At 33.9% G+C, this 22,968-nt stretch overlaps 2 protein-coding genes across 3 annotated transcripts; one reads left to right on the top strand and one right to left on the bottom strand.

Annotated features, from left to right (window-relative positions):
• Positions 1-380: 380 nt before the first annotated feature.
• On the top strand, positions 381-6,673 carry LOC121237211 (serine/threonine-protein kinase STY13-like). The gene is made up of 6 exons (XM_041133840.1): positions 381-951; positions 1,865-1,986; positions 4,614-4,810; positions 4,946-5,120; positions 5,906-6,040; positions 6,171-6,673. Exons 1-6 carry the CDS (start codon positions 654-656, stop codon positions 6,375-6,377), a joined length of 1,134 nt encoding a protein of 377 aa, XP_040989774.1. The 5' UTR covers positions 381-653; the 3' UTR covers positions 6,378-6,673.
• Positions 6,674-8,319: 1,646 nt separating this feature from the next.
• LOC121237930 (protein DSS1 HOMOLOG ON CHROMOSOME V-like) lies at positions 8,320-10,839 on the bottom strand. Of its 2 annotated transcripts, none has more exons than XM_041134862.1 (4): positions 10,760-10,839; positions 10,542-10,649; positions 8,610-8,779; positions 8,320-8,555 (listed from the first exon to the last, which is right to left on the bottom strand). In XM_041134862.1, the coding sequence occupies exons 2-3, from the start codon at positions 10,630-10,632 to the stop codon at positions 8,649-8,651; spliced, it is 222 nt and encodes a 73-aa protein (XP_040990796.1). In that variant the 5' UTR covers positions 10,633-10,649; positions 10,760-10,839; the 3' UTR covers positions 8,320-8,555; positions 8,610-8,648. The 2 variants fall into 2 exon arrangements, with proteins under 2 accessions (XP_040990796.1, XP_040990797.1); XM_041134863.1 differs by having other exon boundaries at positions 10,718-10,831.
• Between the last annotated feature and the right edge of the window lie 12,129 nt (positions 10,840-22,968).

Here is a 22,968-nt window from a genome sequence, read left to right as displayed (position 1 = left end):
TTCTTCATCTTTATCTTGTATACAATATTTTAAAATGTGTTATAAGAGATAAATCCGATAATCTTTTAATTGTTGTTTAACTAAGATAATCGAAATAGATTTCTGAAATCAAGAAGAAAATAAGAATACTGCTATATGTATAAAAGAATTATATGAAAGAATTTAATAAATTGACGTAATTTTATTTGATTTATTAAATTTATTTTACAATAAAAATAATTTTATAATTTGATAAATCATATTAAATTACATCAATTTATAATATTATTTTTGTGCAATTTTGTTATGGTTATAATATGTTTTGAAAAATAGTTGTATCAATAAAATAAAAAATGAAAAAAAGAAAAGAAAAAAATAAGTGATTAAACAGGAAAGAAGAAGAGGAGCAGAGGGAGGAGACCAGAGTGGGTCAGAAGCACACGTTACGCTCAGGCGGTTCCATGTGCCCCACATGGATGATGATTGACGAAGAAACTCCAATCCCCAGCGAAAATTTCCCATCTATAGTGGAAACCCAGAGAGACACGGACCACAACAAGCAACAATTTCTTGGTTTGATCCAAGCTTTAGAGCATATTTAGCATAGCAGGTCTGTTTCACTGTTCTCTGATCTGACGCAGGCCGACGGAGAGGGAGGAAGAAAAGTGAGAAATATGGAGAAGAACAGTGATGGGTTTGTGAGGGCGGATCAGATTGATCTGAAGAGCTTGGATGAGCACCTCGACAGGGCGTGGACCTTGGATAAGAATAAGAAGAGGGAGGAATATGAGACTTTCAACCGTAGTTCTAGTAACAGCGTTGCTATTAACATCATGTCCACCGCCGGAACTATGAAGAAGGAAAGGCTGGAGTGGGAGATCGACCCGGCCAAGCTCGTCATCAAGGCCGTCATTGCCCGTGGCACCTTCGGCACCGTTCACCGTGGAATCTACGACGGCCAGGATGTCGCTGGTCCGTCTCTCTTCCTCACCCACCACTTTTAATTTTTGCTTTGACTGATTCTTTTCTTTGCCAAATATTTCAGATTTTGATCTAAAGAACTTGCTTTAATTTTGTTAGTGGGTTTTGGCTTGAACGCTCTTGAAATTCCCTTTTTTGTTTCCCTAAGGACCCATTTTCCCACTTATGATTTTCACTAGAGTCATTTCTTTCCCGAGTATACTATGCTTTATGCAAAGTGGTTGCTTGTGGTAATTTTTTTTTGGATTTCCTTCCGGATTATGTCTTATATTTTCTTAGTTGTTAGATTTACCAGATGGCCAGTTAGTTTTGCATACATGCATGTTCTTGTCTTTGATCGATTGGGTTGACTTTGAAATTATACTTTAAATTGGTCGGTCCTATAACGGATCAGTGGGACCACTCTGGCTAAGGCAAGGTGATTCAATCTCTTTGGTGTTTTCTCGACTTTATATCTTTTTCAAGAACTATTTTTAATTATTATAAGAGAACTTAATGGAGTATTATGAATGGATCAGCGACTGTCCACTGTAACTGTACTCTTGTGGAATCTGTGACAGACACGGTGTCGGGGTGAATTTGCTGATGATAGCAGTTACTTGGTTGATGTTGTTGCATTACTGAACTTCCATGTGATCACAATTGTGGGTTAAAGTTTCAGCTAAGAAAACTAGCAATAAAGATAGTGTGGAATCTAAATATTAGGATTTGGTTTTTCATCCTCGCCGTCATCACAATATATATAGCTAAGATCTATTAGGTTTCTTTCTAATATCGTGTTAGCCACTTTTCAGGCTGAGTGTGTTGCATTTGTTTACAAGCCATTTGCAGTGGTACCCAGCAAAACTCAACAAAAACGAAGAATCGTTAACATTGTTTTTCTGGGTTTTTTCTTGATCATCAGTTAAATTGCTCGACTGGGGTGAGGAGGGTCATAGAACTGACGCTGAGATTGCTTCATTAAGGGCTGCTTTTGCGCAAGAAGTTGCTGTGTGGCATAAGCTAGATCATCCCAATGTCACTAAGGTTACCTTTCAGTTCTGCAACTTTCTTTCTTCTTTTAAACATATCCATCAATGCCCAACAAATTTGGATTGCATATGTTTGTATATATCTTATTATTAGGTGGACAACTCATATATCTAACGCATGTGGTGAAGAAAATGGAGCCTTTTATTTGAATCTTAGCTTTTTATAAAAATCTTAATTTAAGGTTACCTTTTATAAAAATGTCGATTGGGAATCTGTTGTTGCTTTGAGCTTCATTTTTCTTTCTGTTAGTTCACTGAAGGATTAATCTTCATGCTTTTTATATTCTTTTTGTTTTCCTTCTTTGGCTTTTCTATCCTGTTTCTAGATTTAAGTAAGTATTTAATTTACTTGTAAAAAAACACGCAACTTTTCAGGATACAAGGTTCATACGTTTCGGTTCCAGAGCTATTATAATTTTTAATGGGAAGACTAGAAAAATAAGATTTAAAGGTACAATAGGAGGGGGTGGGGGCCTACAAACACCCCAAAACAAACATTTCAGTGTGATAAAAAAAAAAAAAGGGAAATGGAACCTTACGATTCTGGTCCCATGATCTGTCAAGTCATGGTCTAGAATAGGGTGCGATGAAGGCGGTTTCTTCGACTGGATGAGAATCCATTAGCACTAAGATGTGCATTGGGATTGTCTGTATTTGGGGTGGTCATTGAGAATCTCCTCTCCCGGGTCCTTGGATAAGGGGGCATACAGAGTTATCTTCGACTCCCAGTAAAAGAAGCATAAGCTGGCAAAAAAGGACAACAAGTTTTACTGCAATGGAATACAGCAGTGCTTGGGAGCCATGCATGTTGGCGGCTGCATGTGCCGGTCAAAATGCGGGGTTGTTAAGTGGGGAGGTGAAGCCACACGCTGGAAGAACCCCAGTAAGGGTGTGTGTGGGTAGTAGGTGGTGGTTAAGTGTAGATCTAAGGTTGACAGTCCCTAAAAAAAGACAAGAAAAAAATATATAAAAACATAACATGGCTGGTAATCCAACCAATGGCCAGCTAGAAGTGATTGGCATCACAAGCAGGCTGAAACCAGAGGCAGCCAGGTAGCGTGTGGCGGCCATGTGTGTTAGACAGCCAACGGTTAATGACGGGCGAAGGAGGTGTGATGCTTCAAATGTTGGGGTGTGCATGGTGAGTTGATGCACCAAGGGCTCTAGATTTAACCTTTAATGGCTTGGAAAGTAAGTGAAAACCTAAGACAAGGTAGAAGATTGGAGCTTCTCCCACAAAGATTGGATTCATTCATTTCAATCTGCGGCACTTGCTCAAGTGTGGTTCTTCTTGTGGATTGAAAGCCTTTTTGTATGCAAAAGTTTTGTTTTCCTTGTGGTGACATCTCAAGTAGGCTGGTGCTTTTGTATTATTGTACACTGTCAGTTGGAACAAATTAAACTACTGGATGCGTGATAAATAAAATTTTAAAGAAAGTTAATATTACTTGGAATTTGGTATGCATCATAGCTATACATCATGCAAATAAAAAAAAAAAAAGGGAAAAGAATTGTTGAAAGACACATGAAACTAGTCAGCCAAGTTGTTTGGACATATAAATACCACGTTACAGCAAGGAGTCTCTCTCTTGATATGACCAAATTAACGTGGCTGAGGATTTAGGTGACATGGAGCTATAGAGTACAGAGTTTTGGACAGCCAAATTCCCTAGCAAGTAAATTAGACAAACTTGAATTAGTTTAGTTGAATCAAATAAGCTCAAGCATTGCTGCTCAGTTCAAATTATGTGTCAAACACAAGCTAAAATTGATGCTGCTGCTCTATTTCACAAAATTTCCTCAAAGAAGTGTTTAAGAAGTGCTTGAGCTACCTAATTCTGTTCCTTGAACTGATCTCCATAGAAGTGACAGATATGGAAAGGCATGCTGTTGTCAATCCCTAGATTGGGTATGATGGAGTAAGCAGCTGAAGCCAACACCAACAGAGAAATGATCCCTTGGGAATTATCCACTATGATTGCAAAAAAAATTGTAAAAGGAAGAAAGATGAGTTTCAATTATAGTTGAAAATGTTACCTATATAAAAAATATTATAGTTCAAAATTTCTGTTGTTATTCTCTTTATGTAACTTGGATGTTGATGTATTTCGTTTTAGGAGTTTCAATGCCTTATTTATATAGTTGTCGTGATCCAGAGTTCCCTTTGTGGTTCCTTTCTATGATATTTAGAGCATTTTACTAAAATCACAAATCTTGAAGTTTTGACCATTGACGGAAGCCTCGCTTCTTGGAGGAGAAAGAAAAGGCAGAGTTGGGGGCTGCTGATGTTTTTGCATAGGGAACCCTCAAACAATATTTTTATTTTTCCTTTTTGACGTTTATTTTTCTTACTTTGATATTTTGGGCTATGCCTTGTCTCCAATGTCATTGTGGCCATACAAGGACTTTTGCACTGACTTCATTCGAATTCAGTGACTGAGTAAAAGAATTGATGCATTGGAATGTTCAGCACTTTTGACTGCTGCAGTACATCCCTTTTAGGTTGATTGTGTTTTTCCTCTGGCTTGATTTTATGCAGAAAATAATACATGCCTATTAATATCGTTTTTATCCTTCATTATACTTTCTCTTACTTGATATTATCGTCTTCTCAATGTCCAGTTTATAGGGGCTACCATGGGCTCATCAGAACTCCAAATACAAACTGATAATGGTCAAATTAGCATGCCAAGTAATATCTGTTGTGTTGTTGTGGAATATCTGCCTGGGGGTGCTCTGAAGTCGTACCTTATAAAAAACAGGAGAAGGAAGCTAGCTTTTAAGGTCGTCATCCAGATTGCACTAGATCTTGCTAGAGGGTACCCACACTGGCCTAGTGTTTGTGATTCTTTTGTTCTTCTAAATATTGTGGTTTACAATTTAAAGTTAACACATGAATTGGACTTTTTTTCTAGCCAAGTAGTTGGAAACTCAGGATATTATATATCTTGTAGGTTGAGTTACCTTCACTCGGAGAAGATTGTTCACAGAGATGTAAAGACAGAGAATATGCTATTGGACAAGACACGTACGGTAAAAATTGCTGATTTTGGGGTTGCTCGTGTTGAGGCTTCAAATCCTAATGACATGACTGGGGAGACAGGAACACTTGGTTATATGGCACCTGAGGTATGGTCTATTGATTTACTCGATGAATTTCTCTGGTTATATGGCACCAGAAAAAAGTTATTGTTGATCTCTCTGGATTTTTTCTTGTCTATTTATGCTTAGGGAAAAAATAGACATCTGGTTTTAGGTGTGTATCATAAATATCCATAACTTTCGGGCACACGAAGTGGATGTCTCTGTTAGTGCAGAGATAATGGTGCCCCCATCAACCATCTCATATAAAGGATGGCACCTTTTACTTCACATTGTCTTTACAGAGAGTAATGATACAATATACAACTCTTTTACTACTCTATTATACAAAATTGAAAGATTCAAATTAAGAAAACTAACATTTTTTATGAGGCGGTACAATCACATTGGTTAGTTGTAAAACATTTGTAGGTCTATCATTATTCCTTTACGAATAAGAGTTATCCTGTTAGCACAATGGGGGGTATTGATCTCCTGGTCCTAATGTTTCAGCTTAGAGGTTGCTCAGAATTACCTTAATTCACTAGTACCCTAGTGAACCACAGTCTGGGATTGTTCAACTTCAATCCAAAATGTGGAGTGGTTCTCTTCCAATATGCTAATTTCAGGGATTGAAAATTTTTCTTACAAAGTTAAAAGAAAATCTTCACCTTAGATCAGTATTCATTTCAGTTTTTGAAGGAAAACTTTACAAGAAACAATACTAGGTTTCACATTCTAGGTAACTTAGAGCTAGCTAGCAAGAACAGATGGGGGGACAATCATTTAATGACTTATTTTTCAGTAACTTGGGTCAAATTGGTGGTTTTCAGGTTCTCAATGGCAATCCATATAACAGGAAATGTGATGTGTACAGTTTTGGCATCTGTTTGTGGGAGGTATATTGCTGTGACATGCCATATCCTGACCTTAGTTTCGCTGAAGTGACTTCAGCTGTGGTTCGACAGGTAACCTATCTGCTTCTGTCCCAATCACTGTATCCTATAAGTCTCGAGTCTTTCTACTGGAGATTTGTTTGATAAAGTTGTATTCATTATGATTTGATCCTCTTCATGATGCTTTCATGATGAAAACCAGAATCTGAGACCAGAGATTCCAAGATGTTGCCCGAGTTCCCTGGCGAATGTAATGAAGCGATGTTGGGATGCTAACCCCGACAAGCGGCCAGAGATGGCAGAGGTAGTTTCCATGTTAGAGGCTATAGACACATCAAAAGGTGGAGGTATGATTCCACTTGATCAGCCTCAAGGTTGTATTTGCTTCCGCAAGTATCGAGGGCCTTAAATTCTATGGTTTGCATGAACAAGTTGATGTAATTATTTCGAAGATGGAGATCCAGTTGTAGTTACACTGCAGAAAATACAATTTGGGATATCTTGATGAGAGAAAAAGACCGGTGGTGGGCATAGGCGGAGTCACCAATGCTGGATAATGTATAGCTTTTTTTTTTTTTTTTCCCAAATACCTATTGAATATACGAAATATGTGTTCTTCATTCGGATTGTTGGACTGGCTCTGCCACCTCTTTGTAAGATCTTCCACTACTGATATAGTATGATCATTATCATTGCTATGATTAAGTCAGATCTCACAGCTATCTCAATCCACTTTATATGCTTGAGTATTTGGTTGATGGTGTGCAATCGGTTCTAGAAAGGCTTTCCAAAAAACGAAGTCATTCCTGAGATGACTTTTATCTCAAATCACCTCAATCTTGTTTGCCTAACTGTTCAGTGGAGAGCTCGACAGTTTTGGTTGACCAGATAATATATTTTGTTTTTTGCTTTCTTTGCAGAGATCACACCGTAGTCATAGTTCATGTTTTCTACATCACGCAGGCTAGCATCAACAAGAAATTAAATTTTCCTATTACATTCTCGTTAAACATCTCTTGAAATAAGGAGGAAGATCCATTCTCGTGAAACCATGGATATGATCCATAATCTATTCTAAACTTTCTTCAGAATGTGGTAGGATGATCCAGATACAAGTGATTTGTACAATGATATGGATTTAGTAGGGATGCAGAGATTTGTTGCACCACTCCAACAAGACCATGCCACAATGCTCGAAATGTCGAGAAGCTAGACAGCCGACAGGGAAGAGGCCCAGGAAGAGATATCATCAGTTAGCAGAGGAGTCCATATGATCGGAAAAGTGGATGGCGCTGAATCCCTAGGGATGAAAAGACGACCTGAAACAGTGCTGGCGGTGCTGTCGTTACCGGCAGCCAAGACAAGGAAGGAAACGACCAGATTCTGTAGGATGATCGAGCTGGATCAAGTGGACATTATTGAGATTGGGATATTCCATGAAAGAGTAATGCTAGACACAGATGTGCAAGTCCTATGTAAGCCCTTTAAAAAAATAAAGTGAAACTCATCATGAAAAATGAATTTTTTTTAGTGGGGTTCTACTTTTTTCAACTCGTTTGTTTAGTAAGGACTTGCACTAAGTTGCACGCCGTCGGTTTGCACACACTGGACTTGGCACAAATCATTTTTCCCAAGGACCAAATTACCAATCAAGGGTGGTTATTAGTTGGATCCAAATGATAAATTGGGATTCTTTTCTTTTTGGTTGTAATTACTGACTGACATAAGCATTTTACTTGAATACATACCATATGAATCGATTTGATAATACCCTTAAAACACTAGTCACTAGATTTCTGACATAATTTAGGAGAATTTGGAGCCTACCTACCTATAATAAGCATTTTCGCTTCGTTTGTCTTTTGCCTGAAAACATGCAGGCAGGGCTTCAATTGCAATTGACCCTTGTCTTTGTGCTATGGGACAGTTTTTTTCAGTATGCTCCAAACTTTAAATCCACAGACTTCTAGATAAACGGGCAAAGGAGCCCCTCTAAGGCACTCGTGGATACCATACCATTCTGATGCTTAAGGAGTAATATGAAAGACCTTTTCTTCTTCTTAGAGTGTGTTTTCTGGTTGTAAAATGTGTTTACAACTATGAAATATGTTGTAAAATATGTTTTGTGGGTATTGTTATTCTTTTAATATTTATTATGCAGAGAAATGTTTTCAAGTTTAGCGCAAAGAAGAACTTGTCAATAAACATTTAAACCACTACCAAATTCCATTTCCACTCTTGTCAATGTAGAAAGATGTGGAGGAAACCAAGAATCAAATTAGTAAGCATGTCATCGGGTTATATAAGAATTAGGCATCTAGCACTATGGAGAAAATGACACAACAACCATCTTAATTGTGGTAAGCCTCTGCACCACCAGACTAACATTATGCCTATTTCACTAGCTCTGTTCAAAAGGCATATTTTTATGCACGGTTTCTACAAGCTCTTCCGCTTGCCCAAATTAAGTTGAACCTTGAGGAAAATCCCCAATTTATATCAAGCAAAAAAAAGATTTCATACAGAAATATACTGCAAATGGCCATTTGCTTCCATGTCCAATTGAATTTCATATGGAGCTTTTGAGCAATGTTGATACATTAAGATAGGAAAGAGCATCTAGAACTGATCAGCTGCAGAGAATACAATCAAGTGAAAACGATGAGTCTAAAATTCTAGCCTAGTTCTTCTCAGTATTGTCCTCCAGTTCCCTCCTCAGCTGAAGAGAGAAGTCATCATTAACATCATCATCATCCCAATCATCTTCCCACTGCTGCGTCACATCTTTCCCTTCCTCCTGTTCCTCCCACTCTGTTATGCATTAGTGTAGTTAGGAATAAAAAATAAGCAAGAAAGAGTCAGAAAGCAGTACTTGAGAGAGGTTGGTGCTGTATTGTAACCTGGGGTACATCCCTGTGCTTTTGTACAGTCCTTTCTCATTTATACTACTACACCCCCCCCCCCCAAAAAAAAAAAAAAAACTCATAAAGGGTATTCATGGGTCCTCAAGCGATCCAAATTGAAATTGCATTAAAAGATGATTGATAGGTCAAACTTGTGCTTCTATTTTTAGTCACCAGTCAATAACTGAAGACAAAAAAAATTTTATTTTATTTTATTTTATTTATTTATTTATTTATTTCTTTTAGGCAACTAAACCAATCACATAAATTCTTATCTACGGGTAACGGCTGGAAAAAGAAGAAAAAAATAAAGGAGAAGATAAAAATACCATGACAAGGAAAGTAGAGAATGAATATATTAATAACAGAATAGGAACCACAAAGATCGATGCAAGTGTGAGATCCATAGACCTGTCTCTAGGAAAATGTTTATAAGATGTGTGCCCTAAAACAAGTGCTTTTAGAACATTTTGGATTGAAGCTTTGTTGATTATTTAAGAAATCTCTGAGAAAACTTTTTGAGATAGATTTTTATGGGGTTTTGTGAGAGTGGCAGGGTCGATAAAAAAGCATGTTTGGAATGAGAAATTCTTTTGAGATATATTTTTGAAAAGGTGGTGGGTCTAATGAAATGATGTTTGGAGAGAAATTATTGTGAGCTATTTTAGGTATTTGTGAAATTTGTTTTGGTCTTTGTGCTTTAAAGAAGGATAAAAAAAAGGAGCAAATTATTTGATGAGACTATTCTTGAGTAATGAAAAATTGTTTTGGCGAGTAAAAGAGGTTTTGATTGAAGGCAGCCTTTTTTTTTTTTTTTTTTTTTTCCTAAACAGCAGAGGTTTTCTTTTTAAATTCTTGGTTCCCAAACATGCGCATAGTATCTGCCTATCTGGTGAATTTGAAAAATGAAGGTATATATTTGTTTGTGTGTGTGTATGAGAGAGAGAGAGAGAGAGAGAGAAATATTTATGAACACCACAGCAAATTATCAAGGGTTTCATGATCCGGGGCAAAACTGGGGTGGACAGAAGAAGGGGGAGGGGGGCAGATGCAATTGCCTTCATGTGAAGTGCATATGACCTATAATATTCATCAGGGAGCCTGACATGTTCAATTTCTCGGGTCCATAAATTTTATCAACAAAAACTAGTCTATCCACTGAACCAATGAAGAACCAGGAAAACCGAAAAACTACTACAATATGTTAGATCTTTGGGAGGAGAATCAAAATCATTTCAAGTATCAATATTTGTGTTTGGAGTTAAAGCGTCTTCTATGTTCAACTATGATGCTAAGGGAGGTAGCTCAAGTCGAGGGAAGAATAAAGGTTGTGAAGACGATCTCGTTGTGGGATGTTCGGGCAGAGGATTAGTTTTATGGAAACAAGGGGTTGGGGTTGGGGTTGGGGTTGGGGAGGTGTGACCAATTCGGGCTTGGTGTATTTTGGGTAGGTTTCATTGGATTTTTGGGTCATTAGGGGCTCTCTGGGCTAGGTGTTTTTCTTGTATATGGTTACTCCTATTGATTTATATATACAAGCAGTCCATCCATAGTTTTGCAAAAGATTGTATCCGTATGTATCTACCACAAACCGTAATCTTAGATCGGAAGGATCATTGTCTTTTTGTGTGGAAAAAGAAAAAGGTATCAAATATTTTTCTTCATTTTACCTTCATTGATTTCGAACTCTTCAAACTCATCGTCGTCCTCGAACAAATCGATCTTCGCGTCCTCAGTCGCTGCCTTGGGCTCCGCCGCCATTGTTAAGCTCCTAGTGCCTGGGACCAAAACCAGTTTCCATAAAAGAAAAAAGATAATCCAATGAATACAAAACACACAGACTTACACTACAAAACAGTAACAGAAAAAGGAGGAAACAGAATTTTGCCGCGGATCACAAGTGAGTTCAAGTGAAGTCTGAAAAATGAAACCCTAATTTTTCGGATTGGGAAATACTGAGGGGGGGGGGGGGGGGGGGGAGGAGGAACAAGATAGAATAAATATAGATAAAAGTTATTTTTGGAAGTAATTATTTTGTAGACATGATGTGCCATAATCTAAACTATATATTTTTTAAATTTAAAATAAAAAAGTAGAAAATTAAAAGTAACTATGTAGTGAATATAAAATGTGTACTACTATAGTAACTTCTCTCTAATATTACTGTACAAGATAAACTATGAAATACAGAACAATCCGGTACAGCGGCGTCGTTTTAGATCGACTGCCCGCAATACGCAAGTCGTTTTACCCAAATCAGTCTGAAATCTCAAGAGAATGATTTTTTACAAACATTTAAATTATTTATTTATTTATTTTGAAATCATAACAAACATATTTAGGCTTCATTTGGTTACTAAATCTATCTCAACTCATCATTACAACTTTTTCAAATCTCAATACAAAATATTATAAACAATTCAATTTTTTCAAATTCTAAAATAATAATAATATTAAAAAATAATATTCTAATAATATTTTATCAACTCAACTCAACTCAACTCAACATCCAAACGAAACCTAAATCTTAACTTTTCTATTTCCAACATTTTCATTTTAAATTTTTAAGGTTGTCTCTAACAATTATTTAAACACAAAGATCAATATTCCACCTATCTGCACACAAAAATTAAAGCATGTGAATATTTTTATTAAGGTCTCATTTGGATAGAATGATGAGATGAGATGAGATGAGATGAGATGATTTTAGATAAAAGTTAAAAGTTGAATAAAATATTATTAGAATATTATTTTTTAATATTATTAGTTTGAAATTTGAAAAAGTTGAATTGTTTATAATATTTTGTATGTAAATTTGGGAAAGTTGTAAAAATGATATGAGTTGTATCAACCTAAGCTACACAAATCCATCCCACAAGAATAATGGCTCAACTAGTGACCTGGAAAATTCCACTGCAACAACAGAAGATTTAGGAATATTTAGGGGTGTAACGGGTCTAGTTTTGGAAAAATTTTGGGACTGAACCGATATGCATCGGTTACCCTCCTAAACCGGTACTTCCAATTTTACCGATTCCGGTCCGGATTTTTAGTTTTAATAGTATAATTAGGATATATATTAGTATTAGTTATAGTAATTAGAATAACTATATATTAGGATTTGGTATAATGATTTTAATTTGTTATAACTATATCATTGATAGTGATAGTATTAGTATACTAATACTAATTACTATATCATTATTTCATATATAATTATTTAGTGTAGTGATTTTATATATAGCAATAAAATATCAATATAACAATAAATATCAATATAATGATATAATCGCCAATAACATTGATACCATAGACGTATATATAGCTACTAATAATAGGTTTAACAATAAGAATAATAGTAGAAGGTATAACCAACCATACGCATGAGAGCATGTAAAACAGGCGGTATAACCGACCATATGCATGAGAAAGTAAATAAGATAAAAGAGATATACAAAATCAACTTCATTAAAGACATAACACTTATAAGGATATTAATTCTCAGAAGAGTTAGAAGTAGAAGATATGAAGAAATGAAGATTTATAAAAGATAGATTTTAAAGAGTGAGGAAGACGGGACTAGAGTGATTTGGGCGAGCGAGGAAGAGGCTGGCTTCAGATGAGAAATTTTGAATGCCCATATTTCTTTGCAGACTCCTTTATATAGACATTAAAACAATACAAAACAGTAATTCTAATAATACATGAATAGTATCAACACATGAATTGGAACAATATTTCTAATAATACATGAATAGTATATACAAAGTCTTTTGTCATTTTCCTGGACAATAATATTGGGCAGCGACAATAATCTGGCATGAATAGTATAGACAAAGTTCTTTATTTTTATTATTCTAATGAAATAATATTTCTGACAACTTCCATATGTCATGTTGACTAATTAAGAAAATAGCAATCTTCTGAAATCATATAATATGACGTTCATAGTTTGCAAGTTTCAGATTAAACGGGTCTTGGGATTCCATCAAATGTACTGAATGGTAGGGTGAGTAATCTTGAAAATGAGAGGCGGCCGAGTTACCCTGAAAATGAGAGGTCTGTTGAGAGGGAGAGGCTTGATGGACCGGTAATAATGCAGGTTGCTGTAATGGAGATAATCTAACTTGATGTTGTGCATCTTCTTCATCATCATTATTTGAAATTTATGACATTGTTTTGGCTAATTCTTTCAAATCTTTTTGTTGGTAATGGATGCTAATTATGCCTGAAATCTACTCCACTGGACTAGAACTTCTAGAGCTTTGGTAATTTTTAAAAACATTTTTAAGACATGATCATAATTGTATTTTTCCCACCATTTGCCAGAAACTTGGCATGTTAGAAAGATAATTTTTTTTAAAGAGGGATGAGATTTGATAACGTATTCTCATTTCATAATCCAATTTAATTTTGTCTTGAGGAAGAAAAGAAAAAGTGGTGAACAATGGCTTAATGTTGGTGGACAATCATCTTGTGAAATAAAAATTCAAAAACTTTCCTGGAAGGGGAGAGGAAGGAGAAGAGGTTCGGGTTCATAATAATCCTACCGTAGTAAAAACCATTTTGTGAGTGTCTTAATTTCTTATAATTTGTCACAATGAAGAAACCACGAATGACGTAAATTTTTATTTTGCCTTAAAAATATTTTTTTCTATGCCTACTGGTAATCGTAGTAATCATAATGAGAAAACTTTCTTATTAAATAGGAATTTTTTTCCTACTGTTCCAATGTGAGAACTTGTTTAATGGTAGTTTTATGAAAAATAATAATTGGAAATGCAAGTGAAGAATGTTGAGTTTGAAGGAAATAAGGGATCTTAGAGATAATAATCAAATCAATGTCAACTAAAATGAATTTATAAAAATGTTAGGTTTCTTAATGTTTTGTGGGACATAATGCCAGTCTGGCAAAAGAAAGACATCAGCTAATTTTTGGGGATGAGACAAATGTTGAATTTTAGACTCGATGGGAAAGAATGGGTGCTAGTGAGATTTAATGATAATAAGAGATGCAGAAGGCTGAGATAGTAATAGAGGATTAACAATTTGAGAAATAGAAGAGGAAGAAGGTGAAACAACTTTGAAGTATGTTGGTAATTTTGTAGAAGCTAATGGTGAGAATGAATTGTAAGATAATCTAATATTTTATGGTAATGACCTCAATACTGTATATGGTCTTAGAGTTGCAGAAGGACAAGGTGAATGATATGGTGGAGATGGTGGTCGTGCATAAGAAGATTTAGATTTTACTTTTGACTTTGAGGATGACATGATTTTCTCTATAAAAATTTTCGGGATAGAAAATCAGGAAAAGAATTAAATTCTCCTTTAATATGTTTAATATCAAAATAAAAAATAGTTAATATAGCTTGCTATCTAACAAATATTTGTTTAGCAGGCAGATTTTTCACATCTTTAAATAAAACTTCTTTGGTTGATTTACAATCTATTCTAGGTAAAAACTTTTGATTTAAAAAATCATATTGAAATTTAGAAATACATAATACAATAGATAAAATCTCTTTTTTAATAGTACTATAATTCTTTTGGATAGGATTCCAATATCCTGAATAGAATCGAACAATCTGTTCCGAATAAATTGATAATTTTTGTTTCATAATTCTTCCATAACCAAGTGCCTCTGTTTTAACAATTTTTAAAGTATGAGGAGATGTGAGTCCTAAGCATGGTAATTTATTAACGTGAGCCATAATTTGTTTTATAATATTTGTATGCTTTTCTATCTACGGAGATGGATTTTTTTTTAATTTTTTAAATAATGGTTTACATAATGGGTTGAGAGATTGATAAAAGTCTGCAACATAATTGAGACTTCCCAAAAATTTTTGTAGTTATTGCTTATACTTTATTTCATCCTAAAATTTATTAGCAAATTATATTGATCTGCTAATTGGTGGAATAGTTCCTTGATAGATCTCATGTCCAAGAAATCTAATTTTGTCCTGAAATAATTTTATTTTTGATGATGAAACAACTAACCCATTTTGTTTAATAATTTGGACAAAAGTATTTAGATGTTTCCAATATTGTTCAATAGATGAAGAAAATATTAATACATCATCTATATTGACTATCAAAAAATGAGTGAAATGAGTAAATATTTCATTCATAATATTTTGAAATTTACTAGGAGCATTTTTTAACCCAAAGGACATAACATTCCATTCATAATGTCCAAATGTAACTATAAATGTTATTTTATAACGGCCTTTCCAGCAATTTGGATTTGTCAAAATCTACTCTTCATGTCAAATTTTGAAAATACCATAGCATTATATAATCGAGATAATAAACTTTTGTTTATTAGAAATTGGGTATTTAATCTATTGTAATACCTTATTTAAATGTTTATAATTGATGACTAGTCGAGGGATACCTCTTTCTAATTCTGCCTATTTTTGAACATAAAAGGCAGCACAACTCCATGGTGACTTACTTTTCCTAATTAATCATTTTGTTAGTAAATTATTAATTTATTCTTTTACAAAATTCTAATAATTCATTATTCATTTGAATTGGTCTAGTTTTAGTTGAAATATTATTTTCAAAAAATTCTTTTTCATAAGGTAATTCGATTATATGTTGTTTTATATTTCAAAAAGCATTGAGCAAGTTAGAGCATACTTCATTTTCAATTATAGTTTTAAAATTATCAAATTTTGAGTTAATAACGAGTCTTTTAATTGTTCTTGAATTCTTTTATATTTTAGTTCTTGTTTTAAGAAACTTATCTTTTTTTCATTTTTTTTAATTCTATTTTTTGTTAAAAATTCATTTATCTGGTTAATGAAACTTTATTTAAGGAGTTAATTTCTTTTGATACAAGAGGAAATAAGAAGTTAAATTGAATTTCTTGTCCAAGTATTTTAGTAGAAATTCATTCTTCTGTTACAGAGAAAGGGTAAAGTAAGGTAAGAAATAGATTTCATAATATTACTTTGGTATTAATATTTTTTACTAAAATAAATGTTGTTTAAAAAAAATCATTATTACAAATATGTGCATTAGATAATTTATAGTTTATGTTTAATTTTGTTCCATTAGCTTGGGATAATGTCACTTTTGTTTTTTCAAAATATTTAAAAGGTATTAATCCTTCTTGTATACAATTTAAATCTGCTCCTGTGTCTAAATGGACAATTGTGGTGAAAGAAAATTATTGATTAATTGAGACTGTTACTTCAGTATACCATTTTTTAAAATTTATCTTATCAAAGATATTAATGAAATTGTCTATTTCGTCTTTTATAACTATTGTTGAACAATCTCCTTGTTCTTGATTATATTCTTTATTATGGGAATTCTTTACGTTTTTATCTATTTTTAATAATATAATTTCTTGTAATAATTGTTCATTTGAAATTTCAAGTTTGAAATTGGATGTTTTCAAATTTCTAATCTCTTGTTTTATTTCATTAATTTCTTGTTGTAGATCTCATATTGTAATTTTTTGTTTTTTTGTTTTAAATCTTTCTACTATTTCTGAAAAATTGTAAGGTGCTGAGATAATATTGAAGTGTTTTGACTATTAAAAGTATCTTTTAATTTTTCTAAGTAATCGTTTCTTTCTTGGGGATCATTAATTTTGTCTATTAATTCTAATATAATATCTTCTTTTTTTGAAAGTATATTAATAGTTTTATTACAAATACAATTGTTTTATCTAAACAATTGCAGATTTCTGCCCCATCTTCTTCAAATTTATTATCAGAAGATTGCTCTGAAAAGCTTGATTCTTTTAATTGATAAATTTCTTCTTCTTCTGAAAAGCTTTATTCCTCTTCACTTAAATGTATAAAAATGTTTAATAATTCTTCTTTTAATATTTCAGATATATCTAATTCATTAATCTGTTGTTTGACTTTAAAATTTGATTTATAATGTCCAACTTTTCCACATTTATAACAAACAATTTGTTTTTCTTTTTATTAGTCGTTTTAGAATTTTTTATCGGCTTATTATATATTTGTTTATCTTTTGTCATTTTATTGTGTTTTTTATATTTTCGTTTTTTGTTAGAATAATTCTTATAAATTCTTTTTTCCTTTTTGTGTCTTTCTTGAATGGGCTAATAATGGAGTATAACCAAACTGTTCGCAAAAGGTACTTAATTCTTTTTTAGCAAATTTCTTTTCTTTATCCATTTGTTTTTTTAATCTTAAATCATTACACACAGTTAGACCAATTATATTAATAATAGTTATTATATCTCCATATATGAGATTATGAAAATTAGTAGTACCGTCTGATTTTACTAATGATTCTCATACCTTTTGGGCGAAGTAATTTGGAAGTCAAGCTACGAACTTTTCCTTCTAGTATGGTTGCTGGCAGTCGTTTCTGATCATAACTTTAGTTAGAAATACATCTTTATACCAACAAAAATCAGATAATTGAGGATATTTTAAATTAATCAATAAATCACTGGTTCTTTCTTTGAATTGAACAGAATCACCAACAAAGTATTTAGTTAATACATATATTAAAGTATTTACGGCATCTTCTAATGATAAACCATTTTCTATTTTAATCACTTGTATGTTTTCATCATATTTATATGCAGTTAATATTTGTGTCTTTTGTTCATTTGAAAGGTAATGATCCCACCAGCCTTTTAATTGGCCAATAAAACCTGTAACAATAATATGTGCTACTTGATAATCAGTTTTTCTATTATTTTTATAGACGTTAGCTACCATAATCATTTCTTGGAAATGATTTAATATTTTATACTCAGATAATCCATATATATTCCATTTATATAATACATCTGGTGCAAAAGCAGATCTTACTATATGTTATCTTTCTTCGAATTGCATATCCGGTGGAGTAGGCCTTGAATACCAATTATGAGTAATAGAAACATGATGTTTAAAATCCCTTGCTGAAAAACTATTAGCATGATCTCCTCTAATCTTATTTACTTGTAAGTCTAAATTTTTAAATTGGTTTTCAATATTACTTATTTCATAATTAGATAATACAGGGGAATCTATTTTGCTTCATACATTAATATGGAGTTATTTTGAGGTCGATGCGGTATTGCTAATAGTTAGTTTTTTTTTTTAATTTATTATAGATTTGTTCTAATAAATCAATTTTTATTTTAGAAAAAATAGTTTTTAGATGAGATGAGATTTCATGGGGAACAAATAAAGGGGTTTCATTTGCTTCTTTAATAGTAGGATTAATAGGAGATATTTGGGTTTCAATTCTTTCTAATTGTTTACTCATAGTTTTTAGATATAAATTGGTGTAATTATTTTATTGGATTATATTATCAGTGTTTTTAACTTCTACTGAATTATTATATTTTTTTATTGGTAATGCTAGTATTTGAGTATTTCTTTGAGAAAATTTAATGGCTTCAAAAGGAGGGTATTTTTCATAAACAATTTGATTATTTTATTCTTTAATCCATTGATTAGTAGTCCTGTTTATGGTTGATAATTGGTTTGATTTATAAATTTCGAACCATGTAAAGAAAGGTATATTAATTTGCATTCCTTCTAAATACTCATAATATTTTTCTTTAATATAATCTCTTTCTATGTTTGTAAAAGTCGAGAAAATACTAATATTTTTTGATTATTTTCTTCCTTCATATAATCTTGTTTGAGATATTTTTTATTAATTTTAAATTCTTTTTTACTCAAGGTGTATATTTGCACATCATCTCCAATCACTTGAGAATATGTTGGAGAAGAATGTTCATTTTCAGAATTATGAGAGGTGGATGTCTTATTTGGATGATTAACAGTATATACTGGTGTATCAATAATATTTTTGAGAATAATTTCTAGAATCTGTGTCTAGACTCTGGGATCTGGTGTCAAAATTTTGAGATCTATTTCGAGAAATTGACGTAAGAACAAATCTGGGTGTATGATAACTATAAGGTTTTGGAGAAGAATAATGTGATAAAGATCTTTTAAAAAGTCGAAAAGCTATTTGGACTGTTCCATCTTTTTTTTATCTATGTATTCAAAATCATCTTTAGAATTATTTTCTATCTTAGATAATGGAGTAATGTTATCTAATTGCCATTCATTAATAATGGTAATTTGATTCCAATTAATTTGATTAGGAATTTGTACACTAGAGTTTTGTGTACTAGATTGTAGTAATAATGTATATCCTTTTGGACTGGTAATGAGAGCTTGTGGTTATAATGTTGTTTTCATCAGTTTATAATGGATCCTATATACTACTGTTAAAGGATGTGATCCTTTTATCATATGATAAACGTTTGTTTTAATATTTAATGTTAAAACATATAATATATTAGTAGCAAATAATGAAAGAGACTAATTGGAATAACAATTAAAATAAACTGGACTTTGGAACAAGCTTAATTCTACCATTCCATGTAATGAATCATGAAAATTAGTGTCTTCCATACTGGTTCCACCTATTCAGGCCGGTCCTGTCGGTTTTTCGGTTAATTTTTACATCCCTAGGAATATTGCATTATGTTATTGACAACTACGCATTCTGTTATCAACAGATAGTGAAATAAGTTTTTATTCCTAGTGTTTATTCCCTTCTTGAGTGTATACCTACCTTAGCTTGTTTCTAGAAAAGCATACTAGCACAATGTAATTATATATAGATGAAATACAAATGAATTCCAAAATGCCTTATTCTTTCTTTGCTTTATGTTATTATAGTATCAGAGCTGCCGACTAGCAGTCTCTTGATCCATCCTTTTATTTTCTTCTTTTCTCTACAATTGCCTCAGAACCTAAAAAATTCCCTGCGCCTCCTACCTCTATCTCCTCTTTCTCTCATGTAGTAACCATAAAACTCAACCTAGATAATTACTTGTCATGGCAAGTTCAAATCTCTGCCTATCTTCGAGGCCAAGACCTCTTTTCTTAAGTTAATGGCACACAACTTCCACCTCTAGCTACCCTTCCCACCACCTCTGAATCTACTCCATTACCCAACCTAGAATACCTTTCCTGGAGCAGGCTGATCAATTAATACTCAGTGTCTTATTCTCCTCCCTTACCGACTCACTCATCAGCCATGTTATCACTTCCAAAACATCTCGTGAACTATGGCTTACTCTTGAGTCCATGTTCAGCTCTCTCTCACAAGCAAAATAATTTCAAATTCGATTCCGACTCACAAATTTATCCCACGGTGACCAACCCATATTTGACTTCTTTAGTAAAGTTCGAATGCTTTCTGATACTCTAGCTGCTACTGGAAACCCCCTCTCCGATAAAGAATTTGTAATGTACCTTTTAAATGGAGTTGGCCCCTCATATGAATCATTCATCACCTTTATAACAACTCGAGCAGACACCATCACCTCACATGAATTATACCATCTCCTCCTCATCCACGAAAATTGTATGTCCCATTTTTCCCGTAGTAGCTCTAGCCCCTCCAATAATCATTTTGAGCCCTATGCCAACCTGACTTCTAGCACCCTTAGTGATCAAAGAGGAAGGCCCCTATATCGTGGAGGTCGGTTCAACAGAGGGAGAAGTCGATTTCCATCAAACAGAGGCCGTTTCCCTTTCCATTCAAATCCACCCAACTACAACTCAAATAGACCTACATGCAGGTGTGTGCCATGGAATTATGCCTATTATAATTACTTGGGCATTGTCGAGATCAAGGTGCGAGGTACGGATGGAAGAAAAAATGTGGATTGAGAGGTGTAATGTGATAGGTTAAGTCTGGTCTGATAGCTATTTTATCAATAGAACAGAAACTCAAACAGATGAGTGTTAAAGACTTGGAAGTTGTGAAGGCATTAAATATTCCATGTCGGTTGAGAAGAAAATGCCAAAGGTGGTTATGTGGAAGAAACCGAGAAGGGGTGGATTAAAACTTAATATCGATTGTAGTTCCTTCGGCAATCCTGGGTTGGCTGGCGGGGGAGGAATCTTCCGGGATGATAAGAGCCGAATTGTGGCTGGTTTTGCAACGCATTATAATGTGATTTCGAATACTGTAGCTGAGGGTTGTGCACTTCTTGATGGTTTATGGATGGCTCAAAAATGGGACTTAGGGATTTTATTGTGGAGTTGGATTCGGCAATCATTGTTTGATGGATCTAGTCGGGAAGGTGTACGCTATGGTATTTTTGGGAAGAAATAAAAATGCTATTTAGTGCCTTGAATTGTAGTATTTGTCATATTTTCAGGGAAGCAAACATGGTTGCGAATTGCCTTGCTAAACAAGGGGCCAATAATAATGGTGTGCCGTTCACTGGAGCAGCTATAAGACGCGAGATGTTAAGAGGATTGTTGTGCACGGATAGTTAGGAACTTCCTTATATACGTTTATAATTCCTTGTTGTTTTGGTCCTGGATTGTTTGAAATTTTGTTTGGGCATCTGAGGTTGCTATGATTTAGGTGTGGTTTGGTTGTTTTGCAAGGTATTCCTCCACCACAAGTGGGGTTTTCTTTAATAAAATCGGGAGGGGGTCTTGGACATGTGACCTTCACTCTTTAATTAAAAAAAAAAAAAAAAATCGATGTACATGTCAGGTATGCAATAAGCCTTGTCATGTTGCTCTTCAATGTCACTACTGCTTTGATCATGCCTACGAATTTGAACCCCCACGCTCATTCTCTACAAACTACACCACCCCCTCAGTTATCCTCGATTCCATAGCCACTCATCACATTACACATGATCTATCCAACCTCAACATCTCATCAAAACCTTATGGTGGATCTGAGCAAATTTGAGTAGGCAATGGAAATGGTTTACCCATCAGTAGTATTAGTGATTCTTCCCTTCAAACTCCCTTTTCTTCATTTCATCTTTATAACTTGTTGCATGTCCCTTCAATTACAAAAAATCTGATTTCCATTTCTCAATTCTGCACTGATAATTCTTGTTTTTTTTTTTTTAATTTCACTCAACTATTTTCTGATGAAGGACAAAGTGACCAAAATGCTCCACATCAACGGTCCTCTTCGTGATGGTCTTTATCAATTTCCTTCAGCACCATTGTCTTCTACTCCTTCCACTCACATCGGCAAAAAAAGTTTACCTCAGTCAGTGGCACAAACGCATGGGACATCCTTCACTTGACCTCGTCTCACGCATTGTGCACAACAACCATTTGCCATTTTTCCCAAGTGACTACTTACTCTTGTCCAGATTGCCCCTTAGCCAAAGCTCGACAACTCCCCTTCCCACAAGCATTACTCGGGCAGATAGGCCTTTACAATTAATTTGGGCCGATGTATGGGGTCCAGCCCCTTTACTTTCAAGAAATGGATTTTCATACTACTTGTCTATTGTAGATTAGTTCACCATATTTACTTGGTGTTCTCCCATTAAACTCAAATCCGATGTGTTGCAAACTTTCACTACTTTCATTAAATTTGCCGAGCGAGTTTTTAACTTTAAGATTATCACCATTCAAACTGATGCTGGTTCATTGACTCCCAATGGCCTAATTACGTTTGCAAACTCAACAAAGCAATCGACGGGTTAAAACAGTCACCCCGTGCCTGGTTCGCTCGATTGAGTTCATGGCTCCTTCACTATGGATTCTCAGCTTCACACTGATCCTTCCTTGTTTATTCTCAACAAAAATGGTCTTTGCATCTTTGTCCTCGTCTATGTAGATGACATGGTAATCACTTCTTCCTCCTCCTCTGCTATTGATAATCTCATCACTGCACCTCGAAATGCATTTCCAGTTTCTAATTTAGGTCGTTTGTCATATTTTCTAGGTCTGGAACTTAATTATTTGTCTGATAGAATTTGTCTATCTCAAAAGAAATACATTACTGATATTTTGAAGAAAACTCACATGCTTGAGGCAAATCTGAATTTTTCACCTCTGTCAGCCTTTACAAAATTGTCAAAATTCGATTCCCCCTCATTTGATGATGTTACTTTGTTTCGAAGTGTAGTCAGAAGCTTGCAATATCTTTCATTAACCAGACTAGACATATCTTACTTTGTAAATAGGGTCTGCCAATTCATGCATGACCCTAAACTCAGCCACTGGACAACATTATAGTGTATCCTCTGTTACCTCAAACAGTCTCTAAACCATGGTATTTTCTTCCCTTACAAATCAAATTTAT

This window comes from Juglans microcarpa x Juglans regia, chromosome 6S, assembly GCF_004785595.1.
Source record: "Juglans microcarpa x Juglans regia isolate MS1-56 chromosome 6S, Jm3101_v1.0, whole genome shotgun sequence".
NCBI lineage: Eukaryota > Viridiplantae > Streptophyta > Magnoliopsida > Fagales > Juglandaceae > Juglans > Juglans microcarpa x Juglans regia.
The sequence above is the reverse complement of the archived record's forward strand: the minus strand, read 5'-3'. Positions and strand labels throughout refer to the sequence as shown.

What these genes read in the sequence shown, in the direction of transcription:
- LOC121237211 (XM_041133840.1), top strand. Translation starts at nt 654, where the DNA reads ATGGAGAAGAACAGTGATGGGTTTGTGAGGGCGGATCAGATTGATCTG. An exon ending in ATCATCCCAATGTCACTAAG is followed by an intron (nt 1,987 to 4,613) that starts GTTACCTTTCAG and finishes CTCAATGTCCAG; the next exon opens with TTTATAGGGGCTACCATGGG. An exon ending in TTGGTTATATGGCACCTGAG is followed by an intron (nt 5,121 to 5,905) that starts GTATGGTCTATT and finishes GGTGGTTTTCAG; the next exon opens with GTTCTCAATGGCAATCCATA.
- LOC121237930 (XM_041134862.1), bottom strand. Translation starts at nt 10,632, where the DNA reads ATGGCGGCGGAGCCCAAGGCAGCGACTGAGGACGCGAAGATCGATTTG. An exon ending in AGAGTTCGAAATCAATGAAG is followed by an intron (nt 8,780 to 10,541) that starts GTAAAATGAAGA and finishes AATGCATAACAG; the next exon opens with AGTGGGAGGAACAGGAGGAA.